The 13774-nt window shown below is 41.3% G+C and overlaps 2 protein-coding genes across 2 annotated transcripts; one reads left to right on the top strand and one right to left on the bottom strand.

Moving 5' to 3' along the window:
• The first annotated feature begins 231 nt into the window (after nucleotides 1-231).
• On the top strand, nucleotides 232-1691 carry LOC104957463 (interferon-induced protein 44-like). Its single transcript, XM_010785101.1, has 5 exons — nucleotides 232-350; nucleotides 476-623; nucleotides 820-991; nucleotides 1090-1190; nucleotides 1328-1691. The coding sequence occupies exons 1-5, from the start codon at nucleotides 232-234 to the stop codon at nucleotides 1487-1489; spliced, it is 702 nt and encodes a 233-aa protein (XP_010783403.1). The 3' UTR covers nucleotides 1490-1691.
• A 7280-nt stretch (nucleotides 1692-8971) lies between these two features.
• Nucleotides 8972-12865, bottom strand: LOC104957462 (regulator of G-protein signaling 6-like). The gene is made up of 5 exons (XM_010785100.1): nucleotides 12732-12865; nucleotides 12505-12611; nucleotides 11068-11119; nucleotides 10536-10604; nucleotides 8972-9033 (listed from the first exon to the last, which is right to left on the bottom strand). Exons 1-5 carry the CDS (start codon nucleotides 12814-12816, stop codon nucleotides 8972-8974), a joined length of 375 nt encoding a protein of 124 aa, XP_010783402.1. The 5' UTR covers nucleotides 12817-12865.
• Between the last annotated feature and the right edge of the window lie 909 nt (nucleotides 12866-13774).

The raw sequence follows: 13774 nt of genomic DNA, 5'->3' as shown, positions 1-13774 counted from the left end.
GACCTTTGTTTTGCCATATTGTATTTGTTGGCAGTTTTTTCAGCTACATGGTGGTTGAAAATCTCGGGTATCTGTTACACCATATGCAAAACTGATAATAATATTAAAGTAACATTTGATCTAATCTTAATCTAAAATTGTTTTTATCGATCAGAGACAAAGAACGAGACTTAAAGTTTGTGAAGGAATATCAGCCTCATGATAAGGAGGTCCAGCTCAGATTTATGCTTTATGGACCTTCTGTTGCTGGCAAGTCCAGCTTCATCAACTCTGTGGAAAGTGCTTTACGAGGTGAAATATCTGATCGAGCTAAAACAGATGCAATCTCTTACGGGAGCTTCACCACAGAAGTATGAATCATGAATGTCATACATTATAAAAACATTTCTTTAAAAAGTTATTTTTTTATGTTGTTGAGTTTTACAAATTCTGTAGTGTATAGTTTCTCATTACAAGCCATGTTCATTTTTAACAGTACAAAGCATACCAAATCCAAAAAAGGAGGACCAGGGACATATTACCCTTTTGTCTTCAATGACGTCATCGAGAAGGATGCAGAAAGAGGAGCTTGTGTAGAAGACGTCAAACTGGCCATGAAGGGACACGTGAAGAATGGTTACAAGGTACAACTGAATTCATTACACTTTTTCCTATGTTGCAAATGTGTTAGAAATGCAATCCAATGTTCTGATTCTACTAGCACAATTTCATTCACATGAAATATAGAAAACTAACAAGGCTATATAAGAAAACAACTGTACTGTGCTACTACTTTGCATGCCAAATTATTTTCTTGTTTACTTTTACATTGTTTTCCAGTTCAATCCTTTCTCTGCCTTGTCTGAGGATAAACACGACTACAACAGTGACCCCTCTCTAAATGACAGAGTTCATGTTCTGGTTTGCATCATCTCCGCCAACACAGCACAATTCCTGACTGGTGATTTCGTGAAAAAACTGAGGGAAGTCAGACTTGCAGCCAGAAACATGGGTAAGAGCTTGGCTTTTACAATAATGAATGTTATCAAAATAAAATAACCATACCAACATTATTTTTCTTTGAATCTTGATTCTGCTCTGTATTGGCAGGGATTCCCGAAATTGCTATTCTCACCAAAATTGATGAAGCCTGTCCAGAGGTCGACAAGGAAATACAGAACGTGTATAAGAGCAAGTACCTGAAGAAAAAGTTTATATCTGTAATTCAGTTTTTAGGGAGCTGTAATTAAGGTTGGAATTTCATTTTGTTTTACACTGTTATATTTTAACAGAAAATGTTCCTTTGATCAGCACTTTCATTTATTAAATGTCAAATTGTAATATGTAGATTGAAGAGTTGAGTGCCGTGCTGGGTTTCCCACCAAGCTGCATCTTTCCTGTGAAGAACTACCACTCAGAGATCGAGACAAATGATGACACTAATACACTGATACTGAGCGCACTGAGACGGATCATTAAATCTGGAGAAGAGTTTGTCAACCATCTGTAAAACTACATTCTGCTGAGGCAGATCTTGTTGTTATAACAACATGTAACAAGTCTGTCTGGAATGATAATTACATAAAGTGGGCAATCTAGCTTTAAGGTTTTCATTTGCAGCCTGTAATGCACCATATCTATACCACTACATTGCTGAGTAAAGTATGAAAAGGCTTTCTTTCTCATGTATTTGAGTCTTTACATTATGATGTTTTTAGGCCAATCTTGTTTTTATATCACCATGTGAAATGTCAGTGGGGGAACAGGAATGATAATTACATGAAGTGTGCAATATGGTTTTTAGGTTTTCATTTGTAGTCTGGTATGCATTGTATATAAGGGATAATGTGCAACGAGGCGAATATGAATTTGCTTTTGCTTCCACTAAGAAAAAATAGTCCGTTCCACAACGTAGACTTTACCAACAGCTGAGACTGACCCAACAACAACGTAACTTAAAATGACGGCGTCACTAATCAAGGTTTTCTGTCACCGTCCAAGTTTTTTTTTCCATTAACAAATGTTTAAAAAATGCCAGAGTTTCAGTGTCAGCCTGCTGCCTGGCACTCGTTCACCAGCAGACTGACCGTACATCAATCCTCTGTTTGTTTGAATTAAACCATAAATCGAAGGCGAACATCTACAATAACATTGTTTAATTGTTTCCCTCTCTGAACATCATGTGACAACCCTGTGGTTGTCCATCAGGTGGTGCTGTTGTAACCTGTTTGTTTGTTGTAATCAGCAGTGATGGGACACACCTGTGACCCTTGATTCCCTTGAGGGCTGCAGAACAGGCTCTTGCTCTCTCTCAGCTGCCCTGCTCGGTGCAGCAGGACACCGCTCTTCTGTTTGTTTTATTGTTGGTTGTAGACACTGTTAGTTAAAATAAATGATTGTTTTGGGCAACTCCTGTGTGGAACTGTTGTCCTTGTGTTACAAGCAGAGCTAGCTTGTAACATATGGGGGCTCGTCCGATCCAAGAACCAGGTTGATAGTTGTTTACTTGATTTGTTTGCCTTGATTGTGTAGACAGTTTGTTCCTGGTGTAGGGCATTAAGGAGTAGCTTTGGAATTACCTTTCCTGATAGGCATAAGCAACATCTCCTTCAGGGAAGCTTGTTGGTTTGTTGCTTTTGTTTGTTATTTTTGTGCATAAACATGATTCAACATTATTTTGTCATGGATACACGTCCGTGGCTGTCTTGGTGAGTAACAGCTTCGCTGGGGCTTTACCGGGTCATTGGGTAAGTGTTTAAAACACCTGTCGTAGCATGCATGAAGACTAGGGTGAGACAAGATAGCTAGTATTGGGTAGGCAGATAGCCAGGGGAGAGGTATTCCAGAGTGAAACAAAAAAAAAATATATTTTTTTAGGTGTGTGCACCAGGTTCAAGGGAGTTTGCATAATCATGGCTATATTGACAGATTTTGTTAAGTGTCCCAGTGTGGAACTGCTGGAAAAATGTACTAAAGACCAACTGTTAAAAATTGCAGAGCATTTTGAGGTAGACGTTCCAAAGCAGGGTCGTAAAGACACCATAGTGACTATGTTACAGACCCAGTTGGTACTGCAAGAAGTTCTGCCAGCAGTGGCTGTCGATGATGGTTCCGAGGAGGAGTTGGCTGAGAAGGCAGCTATAAATCCAGAGCGGCAGAGAAGTGCAGGTTTGACTTTGGTGAAATTACATTTGAACAGAGAAAGGAAATAATGCTGCTGCAGTACCAACAAGACCGGGCTAGAGCTCGTGAACAGGAAACTGAGATGGAGCGTTTAAGGTTAACTACAGTGGTGCGGGAAGCTGAATTGCAACAAGAGCGTTACAAGTTGGACCTCATCCAAGAGGGTAAGCTTTCTTCTGGGGTGTCCCCAGCTACTTTTGATGTAGCTTATAACTTGAGGTTGTTACAAAAATTCGAGGAGAAGACTGTAGATTTTTTTTTTAACTTTTTGAGCGACTTAGCCAAAGACGACAGTGGTCTGATTCAGAGAAAACATTGCTGTTACAGTGTGTGTGTTAACTGGTAGGGCTCAAGAAGCATTTTCTGCATTAAGTATGGCTGACAGTGAAGATTACTTAAGGGTAAAGACTGCAGTGCTAAAAGCTTATGAGTTGGTGCCTGAGGCCTACCGTCAGCAGTTAAGGAAGTCAGAAGGACAGACCTATGTGGAACTTGTTCGGGAGCTGACGATGAAATTGAATCGGTGGGTCACGGCTTCTGAAGTAGTAAATCTTAATGATTTGAGGGAACTGTTCCTCCTTGAACAATTTAAAGATATCCTTCCAGAACGCGTTGCTACGTACCTGAATGAGCATAAGGTTAAAAATGTAACAGATGCCGGGGTGTTAGCTGATGAATACACGTTAACACACAAGTTTCATTCAGGGGAGAGATTTGACTGGGGGTGCAGAAATAACTGGTCTGGTGACCCCAGAGGTGAAGTGTTAAGGTCGGAGCAAAGGGCCGTGCATGACTGGAGGGATAAAACTGATCTAAGTACTTGCCACTTTTGTTTGGGTAAAGGTCACTGGGAAAAGGAATGCCCAGTACTTGTAAAAACCCTGTGGTTGTCCATCAGGTGGTGGTCCATCAGTGGTGCTGTTGTAACCTGTGTGTTTGTTGTAATCAGCAGTGATGGGACCCACCTGTGGCCCTTGATTCCAGGATATAAGAGGGCTGCAGAACAGGCTCTCGCTCTCTCTCAGCTGCCTTGCTCGGTGCAGCAGGACACCGCTCTTCTGTTTGTTTTATTGTTGGTTGTAGACACTGTTAGGTAAAATAAATGATTGTTTTGGGCAACTCCTGTGTGGAACTGTTGTCCTTGTTACAAGCAGAGCCAGCTTGTAACAATCATAATTGGGCTCATTATAGATTAAAAAGGCTGTTATATATTGTTCTATATGATTGGCAAAAAACTTCAGAATCTGTATTTACTGCCCGCCATTGAAATGACAGCAAGTGTTTTCACCATAGGTTTTCACCCAAGAGGGGCATGGCCTTGTGAAGCGGGAAAATACCCCGATGCGTTGAGTGTTCCGTGTTAACGTCCTGTCTTGTGTTGATTTCCCTGACGTTCATCTTAAACCTTTCCTTCTCCTGCACTTTTTTCCATTTGTTTTATGAGGACAGTTTAGCCATCATGAATCCAAAGTTTCATGCCCTAACAAAATATTAAAGTCACAAGTGAATATTCAAAAAGTATTCCATAGTGTTTTTCTGATGGAGAAAAATAACGTGTTGTTGTCCAAAACTAATGTTCAATCGACCGGACTTCTTTCTGCAAATTGATATTATAGTCCCTTGATTTTCCTTACTTAGCAACGGTCATGTTATTCTTAGCAGCGGTTAGCGATATACGACCTCTGAAATGTCCAAATTGCCCCGTAGAGTTTTGTTGATTCAGGTGTTAATTTGTCTTTCTGTCTCCAGGTTATAGATAATCTGTACATTAGTAGGTAAAATACTTAATTTCGTTGGAAAGTAAAATGGTTTTAGTCTAATAATTTCATATGCCGACCCGTACCTGTCACTGATTGCAAAGTTTTTGGCTTTGGTTTTTGGTGTACATTAAACATGTTACTACAGTACTGTTCTGCAGGTAAAACCACATAAAGAAAATAATGAATTTGTCGTCGGTCTCCGTTTATTTATTTATTTGTATTTTTACACACACTTTACTAAGCAGTAATTTGTTTGTAATTTTGAAAGAGAGGACATTTGAAGGTATGTATCCATGAAAATAAAAAATAGGCCTATGCAAAGCTTCAGGGTAAAGGTGCCCCATTTGAGTATAGGATTGTAAAATAATATACTGTTGAAATTAATGTATTTGAAAAATAAAAAAGATCACGTTTGTGCCAAATAATAATTACGTTAGCATGACGTAACGTCGTCACATGATCTGTTCAACGACTCAGCTGTTGTGATGGTGGCTTCAAGAACCGTTGGAAATCTTGCTACCTAGATGAAAAATATACGAGTTTCCAACAAGGAACAGCTCTTGATTCTTTATAAGATCCCAACTGATGTTATGCATATGTTATCCTGTGTAAAATTATAAATGCATTGTGAAATATCAGGCTACTTATACTTATTTAATTTTTTTCGGACAAATCTCCTGTTTGTTTTGTTACTGTTGCACCAAAAATCGTGATGATTACAACATTACTATTAAATATTAGCATAAGATTTGTTTATTTTACCACAAGAATATAATAAAAGATGTATATTTAACTTTAGAGCTTTATAATTTGACGTGTGATATCGGTTTTCCAGTAGAACTGTGAAGTAAAAGCTTTTGAGGAGCATTTGAAAGCAGCATGGGACAAGTGAGGGGAAAATAGGAAGGAATCCACGTAGCCTATTTTACATCGTCCAGCCGTGTATATGTCCTCAATTTGTATTTAAAGAAACGCTGCTTTCAATAAGGCGGATAACATTATTCATAGTGGCGGGGTAAGGCGGAATAGCCCATATTGGTCCAGTTTGCTGAAAAGGAGAGGACTAAAATGGAGCTGGAAGACGGAGTTGTGTACCAGGACGACCCGGGGACATCAGCGGTGATGTCTGAGCGGGTGTCGGGCCTGGCCAACTCCATCTACCGCGAGTTCGAGAGGCTCATCGGTAAATACGACGAGGACGTGGTGAAGGAGCTGATGCCGCTGGTGGTGGCCGTGCTGGAGAACCTGGACTCGGTGTTCGCGGAGAACCAGGAGCACGAAGTGGACCTGGAGCTGTTGAAGGAGGACAACGAGCAGCTCATCACACAGTACGAGCGGGAGAAAGCGCTGAGGAAACATGCAGAGGAGGTGAGTTGAATGGAGCTGGGGAAAAACGACCCTTAAGGGGGGGAAACTGGGGCTGCTTCAGGTGTTTGTCCCTCCCTGCATCCCTGGATTAATTCACCGTATACACGTGGCCTGGCAGCATCCCCACCGTCCTGACACGGTGATGTAAACAAGGCAGTGTCATGGCTAGCTTAAATGGCCCCGTCTTTGTATTAGCTCTGTGTCATAGTGGGATGGGAGTTCTTTCTTCCGGACAAGTTACACAAGTGTTTTTCTAACAAGATAATCCCCTCTCTGTCAAATATATCTTTAACTACCAGCTCGCATTTTGCATCAGAGAGTGAAGTAAAGCCTGTGAGAACCTGGCAACTGCAGATGATGTGACTCAGCTTTTTGGAGCATTTCAGTCTCATAAGTTAAAAAAACATACGGGGACAAGATGACAGACAGACAAGCAGTCACAATGATGTGAGATTTGCTTATAATAGGAAGTGCTTCACCCAAGCTATGCCCTTATGATGAGCATAACCTCCACGACCATCACACTGCACTCCTAGCAGGTCACCATGTCCACTCTTCATCCCTGTGTAAAACACTTAAGCCATATTATCACCTACATGATCACTCAATCATACATGGCAAATGGACTGCATTTACAAAACGCTTTTCCAGTGTCTTTGCGACTCATCAAAGCACTTTTTCGTATATAAGTCAGCATTCACTCATTAATACAGTGGTCCAGGCTACCATAAAAGGTGTAAACTGCTCAGGGAAACTTTCACACACATTCACACACCATGTCATCAGAAGCAACTTGGGGTGAAGTATACTGCCCAAGGACACATCGACATGTTGACTGCACGATCAAACACAGAGACTATCCAATTGATAGACTATCTCTCATACCTCACACAGCATCTGCCCATATCAGGCAGAAAACTTCACAGTGAACACAAGAGTGTATTCAGGATAATGTGTCATCTACACTCAAAGCTGGTCACTTTGCTCCAATTGCCCCTAGGCCAGGAGACAGTCACAGAACCCAGTCAAACTTGCTTTAACAGGTTAATGGAGGAAAAAGACGATGAGATCAGTTTCCCTTACTTAAAGGAATATTACACTCCCATAAAGTTGAGACTTGATATAGAAATGATATAATAAACAATGGCGATATAAAAATAGCTCTGATTTAATGCAGCAGAGGCTCACCTGCCTGTTAGTCCTAAGTATGGTTAAAGCTTAAAAAGACGTTGGATCTAAATCAACTTCATAGCTTGTCTCATAGATTCACCATAAATGCCTCACATCTTCAAACTTCAAATCTTCCGTCATTCTTTCTGTTATTAATGTGTACTTTCCTAAACCCAAGCGGTGATGATTACAGATTGTTATTTATTCTTACTCCTCAGCCACGTAAGACATTATGCAACTGTTACAAATATGAAATCACGTCAGCATCTGCTGCTAAACACACATTATTATGTGGAACACCTTTCAACTAAATGGCTGTATTTTTTAGCAAAAGGCTAAATAGAAAGGGGAATTTGTGTGTGTGTGTGTGTGTGTGTGTGTGTGTGTGTGTGTGTGTGTGTGTGTGTGTGTGTGTGTGTGTGTGTGTGTGTGTGTGTGTGTGTGTGTCAGTCATGTCACATTTCAGGCTTCTTGTGTTTTTACTGCAACAATGGCCACATTCGTGTGATTTAAATGTGTGAATCTGCCTCCCGGCTCTTATGTCAAAGGAAAATGTGATGTGACTCAGACCTTCTGTTCCTGCTTGCTTTGCTCTTGTATGCTATGGACACGTCGTAGGCCCCTTCGCACACACAGTGACACTGAAGCAGTGTGACAGCCATGGACACAAACACTCATACACATGCAGAATACCACTACTACCGCATCATCGTTTGTTATAGTAACCATGTCAAATCTAAATGCACAGTGTTGAGGGGTTTGTCCTGGGAAAGACTCTTTGACCACTCCCCTGAGCAGGAGCGAGCAAGGATAGGCTGAGCCTGTTGGAGATATTACTTCCAGGTCATGTGATCCTTTGTCAGAAACAAGCAGAAAGGGAACTTCCCCTAGCTTGCATTTTGATTCCTTTCCCCTTTTTTTTTAGCCTTGGTTTGAGTGTCAAATTCTGGTGTCTCAGGCTGACCCTGTCACATTTCCAGAGTAGTGTAGTGTAGGGTGTCCCCTTACTCTTTAGGAGGCTGACTCCAGATCAGATTAATTGATTCTTCAAAACCTTCTTGACCATTCATGGCTTTTTGTCTCATAGATTTCACACAGACATAAAAAAGACAACATTTTCAACCTCTCATCCCGCTCTGTTGTTATTGCTCTCCTGTTTCCATTAGTCTCCATTGTAATTTCGAGACATAGACATGAAATGACACATTGCAAATTACTTATTTTTATTAATCACTGACATTACATTTAATAAAGTCTGAAGCATCCGTCATAACATTAAAAGTAATTCACAGCCTTTTCCAGTTTGCCCTTGCTTCCAAACCGGCTTTCTTTTGTAATATACGTTATCTAAACCATCAATCATCACTTTATGACTATGGGGATTGCTACTGATGAGATTTGCTGCATATAAATACATTGTTAATCAGCAAATATGAATACACTATGCCGAAGATCACTTTAATCTTGAGCTTAGTATAACATTGTAATGTAACCTACAGTAGGACACAGTGTCAAGAGGGAGAGGGCAGTCCTGTTAGGACCCTGGCTTTCTCAAAGGGACAGGATGTGGACGCTGACACATAAACACCGGAAGGAAACACAAAGGAGCTGGAATTTCTGGATGAACGGATAAATCTAGATCCCTTCTGTTTTAATGACAAACCAGACATTTCTTTACATCCACCCCTACAATGGTAGCCTACATTAGGGCTGCACGATATATCGTGTCATGACGATAATCGCGTGGACGTGCGATTTAAAAAAAATGGTTTTACATTTTTATTTTTAGGACTTGCAATATTAAGTAGGCAAATTAACTCAAACACGTCACAATTATTTTGCTGCTTGTTACAAAAGGAAAACTTGCTCTCATGTCAGGGGTACTTGAGTTAGTGACATGCAGGCTCTGCATGCACAGCAAACCACCAATCACAATCAAATCTCCAAAGCAAACGGACCCGGTGATTAAAGGTAAAAACACTGAATGAAGTATTTCTCCAGGGCAGTTCGGCGCTGCTAACTGAGCTCGCTCAGCTTGTTGCTCTGATCCAGACGTCCGTGACTAAAATCCTTCATCCGGTTAAATATAGTTAGAAAAATACCAATTGTATAGCATTAAAGTTCAACAAAGGATGGTTTGTGGACAATTCCTGTATTTTTTCATATCGCAATATATATCGCAGGGGGGGGGAAATCGCAATGTCAGTTTTTTGTATGAGAAACCAATGTGATTTTGGAACATTGAACACCTATTCTAGTAGACTTCAACAATGGAGTTATGTATTAGTAGAAATGGCCATGACATGGGACCTTTAAGTGCTTATTCAGTCAGGTACATTTTTGGAAATCATCTCGAATGTGAGGCAGATTACCAACAAATATTGTGACTCATATTACAAAGTCTTAATTGAGATGCATAGGACATACATGATACATACAGGAGAAAAATTAATAAAAGCTTCACACGCTCTCCACAAATCCATAATATACACACATCAGAGCTGCATACTAACTCAAAGCTGTCATAGACTGTACACGGCCTCATTATAAAAGGGAAACAAATATTCAGAGTACAAAGTAGCATGATGTTAACAGTGAGAGCAATGAGGCCTGGAGGCATAAAGTGACCTGAATAGGAAGGGAAGGAAGTCTGCTGGACAATAGTTGCACAGTAATTGAGAATAGTGCGATGGATTGCTATTGTGGATCAGCAGGAGATCAGCAGTGCAGTAATGCCCCTCTTGGGGCTGTATTGATCTGCAAATGCCAAGTAGGTCATAGATATTTTTATTTGGGGCCAGTAAACGACTGCATTGAATTCTGAAAAATGGTGCTCCTGTAAAAATAAGAATGACCTTTGACAGATTTGATTTAATGTCTGTGATTCGATAATGGCTTTCTGCAGGGTTGAATGGATTTTGGACTTTCGAGGCCCCAGAGGATATTGTTACAGCTCTTCTGTTTTTCAGCAAGAAAACAGGAAATTCAGAGTGTCATCAGAGTATGCTCCAGACACTGTAAGAGCACTGAACTGAGAGCTTCCCGGCAATCGCTAAACCAAAAACGAAAGTGTACTTACGGCTTCGTAGTCAGCTAGCTCGAGCCTGGCCTTATTCTGCATGGTGCGCTTGCACAGGTAAATGGCTGGAGGGGAGGAAAGGGAGAGAGAGTGAGACATGAAAAGGGCAACAGAGTTAATCAGATGGGTTATCTGCTTTGCAGCTGCAAAATAAAGAAGGAACATTTCCAATGGATTTCTTTTTTTACTGAGGTCTCAGCTGTGTGAAGTACCACTAATGAATGTTTTGCTGGAGCAGGCAGCGGCGTGTTGCCTTCGGAAATAACAAGCCTTGAGTAAATGCCATGCAGACAGCCGGAGATGGTCATAGCAGCTCCTTTATTTTGTTTAGTTAATCTTATCCCGCAGGATTCTGTGTAGTGGGGGCTCCTCGAGGGCCAGGTACATTACAGGGAATGGCCCTCTGGATCAATACTCAGAGAGTGTCAACAACAGAACTACAGTGTGAGTTGTGTTTCAGAGAGACAGCTGAAGGCATTCGCGACAACTTCCAAGTTTGTCGAAAGCCTGAGAGCGTGTGTGACTCACCATAGTCTGTGTTCTCCGGCTCCCAGCAGTTTGAAGGCCAGAAGTAAGGAGACTGATGAAAACAGAATCAGAGTTTGTTTATTTACTCAAACAATCCAAATTACATTCTTTACTTGCCATAAGTGTCTAGATAAACAATAATATATTCTCCAATTTGAATGTTGGATTCTCAGTCCTCCCACCACCCACGCTCCCTCTGGACTTCCACACGCAAAGTGGAAAGACGCCTCATTGTTTGATGATGATCCTTGACGTCCGTGTGCTGCACATTAACTATCTGGGGAGCAATGGTAGCTATTTTCTCTCTATCCATATTTAATTGTCTGTTGCAACTGATATTACACATTCAAAGTTCATTCCCGATTCTATTAATAATAGATCACTCACATCCAACATGCATTCTTAATAACGGGGCAGAATTAGAAGTTGGTGGTATTCAACCACATATATCATTCCCACTATTACTCATAACGGTAATTAGCCTAAGAGCAGACGCTAACGCTGATAAATGTGCTTGTTTAAGTGTAACGGACAAAAAGGTTAACATGCACTCATCAGCGTTATAATTTGCAGAAAGGAGAGAGTTTAACTGTAAGCCTTCACTGCGTGCTCAAAAAAAAAGCTAATTTGTTATAAACAGAATACAGTTGTCATTAAATCTGGGTCTTCAGCCAGAATAGTATCTATTTATAGACCAGCAAACAAAACATCCCCCGTCACTACGCCTTAAAGCCCGGCCACGGATATTAGCCGATGCATTTCGTTTGCACCGTGGATTCTTTTTATGTTCTGATGACGTGGGCCTGTTGCATCACGACAACATCAGAGGGAATATTTTTAGCCCCCTCTGAATGAGCCAGTGTGACACATGCTGGCCTCTCTGCTCAGGCACAATAATGGCTTTTAATCCTGAGCAATAGAGGTGAGGATAAATGCATTCAGAGGTATATTGAGTGGGAGGAGTAGGGATCGGGGGGCTGGTGATGGTAAAAAAGTCCAGAGCCAGCGTGGAGCAAACACTGTGCTTTCCTCATCGGGGAGCCTGCTGAGTGTAGCTGGCCAGAATTAAGATCCTAATGTCCCGGTCACAGTATTGATTTTGAGTCACCGTGGAGCCCGTTAGCCGTCAGAGGGATCTGTCAAAGTTCATGCTGGATAGGATGTAGCAAAATAAAAATAATAAACACCCCTCTGAGAAGCTGCGCGGCAGCCTGTGGGCCCCGTTCTGCGGGCCACATCCTGCTCTGACGCAGCGTCCAGCAGGCATACACAATATTGACCTTGGTGGGGTGAGTAATAGGCTTAGCAAGGCTTGGTATCATTAGCATCAAGCTATAAACACATCCCTCTTGATAAACTACCATCATCTGATAATTGGATATTTAAAAGGCCTCCTTACACATACCAAGGGTTTCCCCACGGTGAGTGTTCCCGTACCTGAAAGCGATAAAGGGTTCCATCATCTTTAAGGGTCAGGACATGGTCAGAGATGGGGAAGATGTAGCCATTGGCAGCGACCAAACTCCCGAGGTGGATGGCTTCAGCTGTTGACATGAGAGAAAAGCACACAGATAGGAGGAAGTGGGGGGGTGTTCAAATTGCTTTCCTCTTCAATTGAGCTCTATTGTGCTCGCATGTTATGACAAATTTCTCAGCGGGCTTACCTATGTCCTCAATGGAGAGGTTTTTCATCAGCCATGCGACAATGTCCGCTCCTGTATTCAAATAATCAGTGAGAAGAAGTGACATCACAGTCCTACATGTGCAGTAGTTTCGACAAAAGCAGCAATCCAAAAACACAAATGAGCTTCGAGGAAGTCTTTGTGATCCGTCCCTGTTCAAGGCCGTGAGTGGAAGCTGTCTAAATGTAACATGATGTTCACAGGTTGGTAGTCCTGTCTCTCTCTGCTCCTGGACAGCACGATGTTTGGCCGGATAGCTGTGCTTTGGCAGAGGCTATTGAGCAAGATAGTGCAGCCATTGGGCGTGGGGGGAGAAATGTGTAGCAGTGACTCCGAAACAACCTTTGGGAGAGCGGGAGCGACCTCGTCGTCCAACAATGGTGACTCATGTCATACACAAGCATACACATACACCAACACATGAAGGAGTACAGGGCATTCACACAGATGGACACAGGCGAGAGGAGAAGGAGAAGTGTGACAAGGGCAGTCTCACACCACAGGCCGTTTCCTCAGTGGCAGCCATTTAAATTAGCCCAAAAGGTAATATTTGCTTTTCTGATCCTGAACAAAACACACACACACACACACCTACATCAATTATATCAAGTAGGTAAGTAAGGCAAACACTAATTTAGGAAGAAATACAAGATACTGCAGCATATGTTGATGTGGTATCACACGCAGCCACATACAGGACTGTCTCAGAAAATTAGAATATTGTGATAAAGTTCTTTATTTTCTGTAATGCAATTAAAAAAACAAAAATGTCATACATTCTGGATTCATTACAAATCAACTGAAATATTGCAAGCCTTTTATTATTTTAATATTGCTGATTATGGCATACAGCTTAAGAAAACTCAAAAATCCTATCTCAAAAAATTAGAATAGTTCCTCAGACCAAGTAAAAAAAAAAGATTTATAACAGCAAAACACAATCAAACATTTGAAAATGTCCATTAATGCACTCAGTACTTGGTTGGGAATCCTTTTGCACGGATTACTGCATCAATGCGGCGTGG

This window comes from Notothenia coriiceps, unplaced genomic scaffold (genome assembly GCF_000735185.1).
Source record: "Notothenia coriiceps isolate Sejong01 unplaced genomic scaffold, NC01 NC01_scaffold00027116, whole genome shotgun sequence".
NCBI lineage: Eukaryota > Metazoa > Chordata > Actinopteri > Perciformes > Nototheniidae > Notothenia > Notothenia coriiceps.
This window is presented reverse-complemented; position numbering and strand designations above follow the sequence as displayed.

Bases quoted from the DNA above. Each gene is read 5' to 3' on its own strand.
- LOC104957463 (XM_010785101.1), top strand. From the start codon at position 232: ATGGACCTTCTGTTGCTGGCAAGTCCAGCTTCATCAACTCTGTGGAAA. The intron at 351-475 runs GTATGAATCATG...CATTTTTAACAG, and splicing joins ACGGGAGCTTCACCACAGAA to TACAAAGCATACCAAATCCA. The intron at 1,191-1,327 runs TTTATATCTGTA...TGTAATATGTAG, and splicing joins GCAAGTACCTGAAGAAAAAG to ATTGAAGAGTTGAGTGCCGT.
- LOC104957462 (XM_010785100.1), bottom strand. From the start codon at position 12,816: ATGTCACTTCTTCTCACTGATTATTTGAATACAGGAGCGGACATTGTC. The intron at 11,120-12,504 runs GTACGGGAACAC...TGTTTTCATCAG, and splicing joins GAACCCTTTATCGCTTTCAG to TCTCCTTACTTCTGGCCTTC. The intron at 10,605-11,067 runs GTGAGTCACACA...CCTCCCCTCCAG, and splicing joins GCCGGAGAACACAGACTATG to CCATTTACCTGTGCAAGCGC.